Below are 8,679 nucleotides of genomic sequence, written 5' to 3' on the forward strand. Positions count from 1 at the left end.
AACCGGATAGCTTGTCAAGTTAAATGGCTAGCCTGTTGGAGAGCCATTTTGCTATTAAGTAGCTAAAATTTAGCTTGACAAGCTATTTAGCTAGTCTTTTGGAGATGCTCTTAGTCCCTTTTAGTTATCATATTTGCTTCTTTAGGTACTAAAAGTGACTAAACTTTAGTCACTCCAAACTAAACGGGGTCTAAACTTTAGTCCTTGGACTAAAGAAACTAAACTAGGCCTCAGATAAAAAACCAAAAAACTTCGTGAGAGTGACGAGTATGACATGCATTGACACTCCATACGGAAAGACCAGACCTCCACGTGTCTGATCTTCCCTGTCGGGATCAATTTCCCCACACACCCAAACGAGCATAATCAACAGTTAATCCATCGCGTCAATCCAGGAACATCAACCTTCCGGTTGATCTTGTTTCCACTAATTGTCTGGCAAATAAGATTGTTTTTCAATCCAATCTAGCTACAAACCATTTTTTCCATTTCTATATCTATACACCTTTTCAGTATTTCTTCCAAGGAGGAAAACAAAAGGTCTAAAAGATGCCGAAAGGTGGTTCGTTCATTGCTGAAGCTGTGAGTGTCTGACTGTTCGTACGTCCATGGACATTGTCGATTCTTTCGCAAGAAGTATTTCTCCGTCAACTGAGCTATATTTTGCGCCAGCTTTGTAGCGCGCGCGTCAGTTGGTCGACGGCAATCTTCAGCAACCCGGTTTCACGAACTTTATACCTGGTTGTGCCTAACTGAAACTTGTACCGGAAGGACAAGCCGTCGTTGGGTTGGGTTCTGAACCAGCACCAGTAGCGGTTGTTGTGCAGAACAGCCTGACTCTTCAGTCGTCCTCTGCAAAAAAAAAAAAAAAAAGCAAGGAGGCATCAGATAGATACGCAATCATATATATATACATAATAATTAACCACATGAACAATTGCATGTTTTCGAGAGTGCCCACCACTCCAACATGCCACTGATCCGAGACTAGACCCTTGAAATCGGCTGCGTCCATCTCCTGTTTTGTTTCGTCAGGAAAGAACAATAGTGTGAGACGTTTCAGTCTTCCATGCGCAGGCTGCTGCTGCTGCTGCTGCGCGAGAGAGGCTAGGAAACTTTACCACGCTGTAAATAGGCGGAGGCATGGTGATCTCCCATGCTGACTTCACAAGGGGCATGGCAGGCAGATGGAGTGACGCCTCAGGGATCCGGAAGTTCCACCTGGAAAAGAGAAGGGAGCAAAGCTGAGCTCACATCCCGGTTTTGAACACACAGGCAGATGGTTGTTCTGCTTACTGCCAGCGTATGATCTCGACTCACCCAATGTACATGAAGATGCAGAACTGTACCCACTCGCGCACTAGCACGCGAAACCAGTAGTTATCTGGCGTGTCGTCAGCCCTCATGTATACCTGAAACCCACAGTACAGTGTGTCAGAACTCAGAAGCAAGCAACTGAGATATAGAACGCTGCTGCTGCCTGTGTGCTAAGTCTCGTACGTACCATGATGAATGCCACTGCGGCCACCTGCATCGTTCCCTGAAACCTCCTGAAGGAAGGCAGGAAAAAACAAGAGAGAGAGGGCGGGAGAGCTTACGGACACAGCAATATATTTCCAAGAAGGCAAAGCAGGAGTAGTGCAGCAGCAGTTGGGAAGAAGAGAAGGGCTTACTTGAACATGGTATACTTTGTGTTGAGCGCGCCATGCAACGAATGGATGCCTTCCTCTTCTACGAGACTGAGCTGCTCCTGTAGAGCCACAAGGTTCTGGGACGTGCGCCGGAATATGACGTAGAACGACGCGAAGTAGTTGACGAGAAGAATGGCCTGCACACACCAAGCCACGGCACATCAATCCCCATTATGAGAGGCAAGCTCGTTGCGAATTGCGATACGCATGCATGTGTCCTGTCCAGTAGTGAGGGCCGGGGCCGGGGCTTACTGTGAAATAGGGAACCGCAGCCTTGTAGCCGATGAGGCTGAGGTACAGGAGGCAGCCGAGAGCGGCCGTGGTGCGCCTCTCCCGGATGGAGAGGCGCTCGCACACGATGCAGTAGCCGTGGGAGATGAGCACGAAGCAGACGAAGGAGGCCGTCTGGAAGAGGACCCCCGCCACGTACGCGCCGAACGACATCCACAGCGAGCACGTCTGGAGCTGCACGCACGAGTACCTGGGCGGGGCGGCGGGGCATCACGGTTTTGCGGAATTAAAGGGTCTGAAACTGAGCTAGAGGCGCGCGCGAGGGCGTCAGAGCAGCGAGTGCTCACCAGAACAGGAACGAGAGCGCCATCTGGAGCGCCTTGATCAGCGGCACCAGGGACAGGATCCACTGCAGGTTGTTCGCCTGCATGCGCGTGCGCACAAAGGGAGCAGCAAGATTACGTGAACGTCGTCCTGAGAACTTAGATCGACAGACGACGTTCCAACAAACGAAACAGAGATGGAGAACACGTTGAGCATCACGACGTGAGGAAGGAAAGGAAAGTACCTGGTGGTAATGGCGGTTCCTCCACGTGGTGAAGGCCCAGGAGAAGCCAGACGCCGCCCATATGGCCAGGAACCCCAGGTACAGCGGCGGGAGCGGCTGGTAGCCGTTGCTCAGCGACGGCAGCGGAGACGACGACGTCGCCGCCTCCTGCATCGTCCTCCTTCCTCTCGCACAGGCACCTCGCCTCCTTGGTAACCGATCGAAGTGGGGGGTGCGGATCGCAGTGTTGCGTGCGCCGGCCGGTACCTCTCGCGACTGAGCGGTCGATGGCCGCTGTATATTGGCTGGGTTTGGCATCTGCGGTCTGCGCCTGCGCGGGGGGAGAGGGGGGAGTACGTGCGCGTGGTGCGCCCTCCCTTTTTTTCTCACCAGAAGCGTTAGGGAAGGAAGTGCAGGAGTAGGTCGGGTTGGTTGGTTATTGGAGGGAAAAACAAATGCAGTGGCAACGGCTCCCTGATTCACAGTTTCTTTGCTCCACCGCTGCTAATCAGGGGACGAAACTGTCACTGTTCGCCACCGTGTTCGTTTTGACTCGTGCAGCAGGTGCAGTCGTGCGGTGCCTCCACTCCAGAGTCCAGACGACGACGGCATCGTGTCTCACGTACGTACTGTATACGTCACGGTAACATGACCCGGCCGCGTAAAGAACATCACGGTGATCACTAATACCACCGGAATTAAGGGTCTTAAGCTGTCTGACGCAGCATGAGTACAGTAATCAGGCGGCGTACTAGCACAGCACGAGATCGATGCATGGAGTGAACTGAGGGCCGGGACGTACTGGAGGAGCAGTTGGTGCCGTGGTAGCTCACTGATCCCACATGCTTGTGCGTCTCAAAGATGGCCGCTTTGACTGACCGGAATCGGTGGTGCCGCAGGGCGGAGATTTAGGTGCGCGACGCCAGAGCATTAGGTAAACCAACCTCCATACGGGAGTTGGGGAGTGGAATGGATGGATCCATCCATCCCTCCCTCCCCTCCCTCCCTCCCTCCCTCGTTACCATGCACCACGAGCGAAGAAAACAAATAGCGTTCGACTACACGGGCGCGCGGCACTTGTTCTTAAATGAAATGTTGTTCCATTTAGAGGAAACCGATATCCACCCTTTGATTGCAGATTATGTCTAGAGGAGGATGTCTATTTAGGGCGTCAAGCAAGTATGGATATCTAGGACTGCAAAAGACGTCTATATATGCTCGTGCATGAGCATTTAAGATACAAAAATGCTCAAATCAAATGCCCTTTAAAAGTTTGCGGGAAGACAGACGATTCTTTTTTTTTTAGTATGGACGTTTTTAGATTACACAGGACAATTAAATTAAGTTCTGTAAAGATATTAGGTTGAGCGTGATCATCAAGTTAAACCATAACTGTTGGTATTTCATAGGATTGGTCTATTTAAATATTTAATAATTCTAAAAGCTCATATTAAACAAGCTTTGTATTATCTTTAGCATCGTGTAGATATATAGTTGATAGAACAGTTCTTGTGCAGTCCATCAGCTCTACCCTTCGTCTGATAATGGAGTTCGTGCACCCAACAAAACCCTTCAGCATTGACACTCTTCTCTTGGCTTTGGAGAGCCCATATGTACCCAACAAAACTCTTGCGGATCGAGCTCGTTATAAAAAAATGATCTAGCACCGCGAAGGGGCTACTGTTGGGCGGTCTTCTTCTTCGCTGAAAGTCTTCAAGACGAAGATATCATTGGTAAAGTGATGTTAAGGATCTTCTTCCCTGCAGAAGGTCCTCGAGACGAAGACATTATCTGAGAGCGATAACAACGAATGCCGAAGCTACGACCGAAGGACGACAGCTTCGGCTTAAGGTGTCGACGAAGGTCAAGCATGATGCCGAGTTGAAGAGAAAAAAGACTAGTTATTCTTTGATGATTTATGTTACGATTATGTGTACAATGCAAGTGCCAAGAGTTTTGCCTTTTAATTAAAATGGACAGAGCTTCAAAGTTTTTAGGTACATAACAATCAAGTGATACTGCCCAATAATACACCAACATATTGCATGCAAGTTTCTCATGAGTAACACAAAAAGTTCTCATTACTAACACAAAAGGGAAGTTCTCTGATGGTTGATCCTCTCATTGGTTTTGGCAGGTACTTCAAGTGTCATTAGAAACCCATTCTAGAAATTTTCTTTGATTACACTCTTTTCAAATACTTCGCAAGGTATAATGGTCACACCGCCAAAAATGAGTAAAATGCACCAACGGTCCTTAAACTTGGCATGCTATGTCAATTAGGCCCCAACACTTTGGACGATTTTGCACAGGTTGCCTAAGTTCAAGGACCCATTTTCCTGGCTTTCTAAGTTCAGGGCCTAAGTGACACAACATGCTAAGTTTGAGGACCGTTGATGCATTTTACTCCCAAAAAATTGTCACTACACCTTTGTGACTATCATTGCCACATTTTTATAGTGATTGAAGGATGGATTCCAAACCTAGAGGTGTTGAGTTAATGGGTGATATGGGAATGTTTCCAAACTTTCTACTTGAAGTGGTAGGGAATACCAAGGTGTTGGCTAGTTTTAAGGGAGGGAGTTATAGAGGGTGCAACAAGTCTAGTCTAGCCAAGCTCTACTCTTTCTATTCTTTGATCTTCATGTTTCCTATTCATTGCCTATCTTGACTCAATCAAAGCATGCTATCCCTTCCTTAGCCTCCAATGGCACCATCACCATTGAGCTATGGCCATGGCCTCAACCATACTAATGACTACAATGTTAGAAGCGCTGCCATCAAATCCAAGTTATAACCTTCCTAGATAATCTATCTATCTCGGGAACTCCCCACCCTCAAACTCTATTCTCCTAACACGAAGAAGATGGCCTCATTTGGGAAGAAGAGCACACAAATGTCTAATAACCGAACTCCATCTGTGGAATCGTCCAACATAATTCATCATTTGTGTCAAGTTTGTAGGTTTAACACCATATCCTTATGCAATGCACGGGTAATTACATTCAGGGCATGTTCGGTTATTTCCATCCCATATGGATTGGATGTGAATGAGATTGATTAGGAGAGATTTTAACTTGTTTGGGATTTAAAATCATCCAATCCCCTCCAATTCACGTGAGGCCTTGTTCGGTTATTCCTATCTCATGTGGATTGGATGAGATTGGAAAAAATTATGAAAGATTTTAACTTGTTTGAAATTCAAACCCACTCAATCTCACATAATCCACGTGTATTGAGAGTAAAACGAACAAGCCCTGAATTGAATTAAAACGAACAGACCCTCAATTAGATCCCACACTTTCATTTCACACATGTGATGTACAAGAGGATAAAATGGCCCGTCGGTCTCTACATAGAAAATTAAAATGTGATTTCATAATGTATATATACCAACAGCAGATACATTTATACCACAGCAGATACATTATCAATAACCGGACGACGATACCACATTTGGCTCGCTAATTACTTAATCTGAGTCGACCCATATCCCTCTACTAAACATATGTTTTGCCCCAAATATTAGGGAGCACTAACACGCGATGCAAAATTCATGGAGAAAACAAACGAAATCCGATGCACAGGCGCAGCCACCGCCGCACGTCCTCCTACCGTGCGGTTGTGAGAGGTCCAGCTACTCCGGTGGACACTTGTGTATTGTCGTGCCAAACGCGACTGGCATTCGTCTCCGAGCCGCCTTCGTTCTCATTTGTGTACCTTCACCCACGCGGCCTTGCTCGGCACGCCTTTCGCTATGACGTACAACAGGTAGTATCCCGGCGGCGCGAGCTCAGGCTTTCCCGGAGCGTCGACCGTTATCGTGTACCTCTGCCCGTTGGCCGCGAACGCGGTGACGGACAGCACCAGCAGCCGCTGGTTCATGGAGTAGCCGTGCGTCGTGAACGGTGGCGCGTACATGGTCACCTTTAGGTCGGGCTCGGCCACGGCCTGCACGGGCGTCGAGAACTGGAACGTGAACTTGGCCCCGTACGCCATGCCGTCCCCGGGGACGGTGGCCACGTCGATCGCGGGGCGGTTGGCCGCGCGCTCCGGGGCGAGGTACGGCGGGGTGAAGCGCTCGACGCGCACCTCGGTCTGGAAGTCGACGCCGCTGAAGTTGTAGGCCGAGTTGGTGTTGCTGCCGGCCACGAGCACGGTGGCGTCGGGCAGCACCGCGCTGGTGGCGTGGTACATGCGCGGGATGGTGGTCGGCGCCAGCGCCCGGAACCGCGAGCCCCGCGCCTGGCGCGGAGAGTACAGGAGCGGGCTCAGCACGGGCTGCCGCCCGAAGCCCCAGCCGGAGCAGCCCTTGGCCGCGCCGTTCAGAATGAGCAGGTCGCCGGTGGGCAGGATCAGCAGGTCGCCCATGGTGCGGGCCACGGGCATCTGGTCCAGCGCCCACCGAGCGTCGGGCTTCAAGGGGTTGATGCGCGCGCAGTCCTTGAGGGCGGGCGGGAACGTGTTGGACTCGCCGAGCGTGAAGGCGTTCTTGGGGGAGCCGCCGCAGACGATGACCTCGGGACTGAGGACGTCGCCGCGGCGGAGGTCGAGGGGCAGGAGCGCCGACATGCCGGAGGCAGGGTAGTTCCGCCCCCCGCCTGGGAGGACGGGGAACTCGCGGACGACCTGGCCGTTCCTGGGGTCGAACAGGATGGAGCGGTCGTTGGCGAAGATGAACAGAGTCCCGTCGGGAAGGAGGTGGACGAACGGGTACAGGTTGTTCTCCACGTCGTCGGTGGTGTCACGGAGTATCTGGAGGGGAATGGCTTGGGCATTCGACTGCCCTTCCGCCGGAACGAATTCGTAGCTGAACGCACGCCGGCCACCGAGCACGATGGAGCGGCCGTCCGGAAGCAGCTGCTGCGTCCCGTACCTGCGCATGCATGCGTGGAAGACATGCCACTGTGTAATTAAATCTGTATAAATCGGTGGATGAGATGACTGTTGTGTTGTGACATGGTATGCACCATCTTCCTTCGGCCAGGCTCCCTGGGAACTCCCTCCAGTCGCAGTTGCCGCATGGGCTCAGGTACCTCACAACCTTCTCCCCTTCGAAGTAGCCGCCGGTCTGCACCAGGTTGCCCTCGGCGTCGAGCGCGCCCGACGAGCACCACACGTCCGTCAAGACCTGCATGCAGAACGGCCGTCGCGGTCGCGGCTCGTACGTGCGTGACTTTTGTCCTTGGAAGAAGAACCATGCAAACCGACGGAAAAAGGAAGAAGCGTAAGGCACGCCACGACACGAACCTTGAGGGCCCTGACACCGCCTGTCGCGTAATCAAACTCGACGGCGTGCGCGGCGCAGTCCTTGGCGCCGACCTGCTTGCTGCGGAGATCGAGGCGGCAGTTCCCCTTGGGCAGCCGCAGCAGCGACGGCCCCGTGGTGACCGTGTCGAACATGATGGCCTTGTCGCTCCGCATGATCACCAGGTGCATCGCGGACACGCCCGCGTTCTCGCTGATGATGGACCAAGCGCCGGGGAACCCCGCGGCGTTGTCCACGGGGAGCACCACCGTGTCCTGCGCAACCGCGGTGGGCGCGGACCGGGGCGGCACCTTCATGAGGCCGCTCTTGGTCACCGGCGCCGTTATGAGGTTCTGCTGGTCGCTGGCCCGGGGCATCACATCCTCCTCCTGGTTCGCGTTGTGGAAGTAGTCGTGCTCGTTCCGCGGCTTGAAGATGTTGAGGAATTCGGTGGCGCTGTGCGCCTCGCCCACGGCGGCGAGGGCGAGGAGCGCGACGGAGAGCGCGGCGGCGCGGAGGAGAGGACCCATTGTCGGAGAGAACCTCGAGGCTGCCCCAAGTGGTTTCCCTGGTCCCCGGCCGGTCTCCTATAAGCTACAAGCCGGAGGAGGACCCCCGTTGCATGCTCGCCATTGTCCATCGTGACCTTGTAATTGTATGGTGGGCGTGTGCTTGTTTGGGTACGGAGAAGCATGAGTAACGGTCGTCGTTCAAATATAGCTAACAGCATTTTGTGGTTTCCGCGACCAGCAGGAAACAAAGCTTCTCTTGTCCACCATTCATTCCTGCGACAGTGCAGTTATGGGCCTAAGATCAACTCCAAAAAAAAAAGATGCAAACTTACTCCAAACCAAACATGAGAAAAGAAAACTGATTTTCTTTACTTACAAAGTTACAACGCCCCTGTTTGGTTGGGATTCTGGGCGGATTCTGGCCTCCAGAAGCTGAAGCCGCGGCCAAAC

At 52.1% G+C, this 8,679-nt stretch overlaps 2 protein-coding genes across 2 annotated transcripts; both read right to left on the reverse strand.

Annotated features, from left to right (window-relative positions):
• Positions 1-387: 387 nt before the first annotated feature.
• LOC100274602 (uncharacterized) lies at positions 388-2,867 on the reverse strand. Its single transcript, NM_001148954.1, has 9 exons — positions 2,491-2,867; positions 2,270-2,346; positions 1,944-2,172; positions 1,674-1,828; positions 1,505-1,550; positions 1,321-1,412; positions 1,122-1,221; positions 962-1,018; positions 388-852 (listed from the first exon to the last, which is right to left on the reverse strand). Exons 1-9 carry the CDS (start codon positions 2,785-2,787, stop codon positions 733-735), a joined length of 1,173 nt encoding a protein of 390 aa, NP_001142426.1. The 5' UTR covers positions 2,788-2,867; the 3' UTR covers positions 388-732.
• A 2,967-nt stretch (positions 2,868-5,834) lies between these two features.
• Positions 5,835-8,265, reverse strand: LOC100384494 (Aldehyde oxidase GLOX1). The gene is made up of 3 exons (NM_001177021.1): positions 7,720-8,265; positions 7,440-7,600; positions 5,835-7,345 (listed from the first exon to the last, which is right to left on the reverse strand). The coding sequence occupies exons 1-3, from the start codon at positions 8,245-8,247 to the stop codon at positions 6,178-6,180; spliced, it is 1,857 nt and encodes a 618-aa protein (NP_001170492.1). The 5' UTR covers positions 8,248-8,265; the 3' UTR covers positions 5,835-6,177.
• Positions 8,266-8,679: the final 414 nt, after the last annotated feature.

Source organism: Zea mays, chromosome 3, assembly GCF_902167145.1.
Source record: "Zea mays cultivar B73 chromosome 3, Zm-B73-REFERENCE-NAM-5.0, whole genome shotgun sequence".
Lineage (NCBI taxonomy): Eukaryota > Viridiplantae > Streptophyta > Magnoliopsida > Poales > Poaceae > Zea > Zea mays.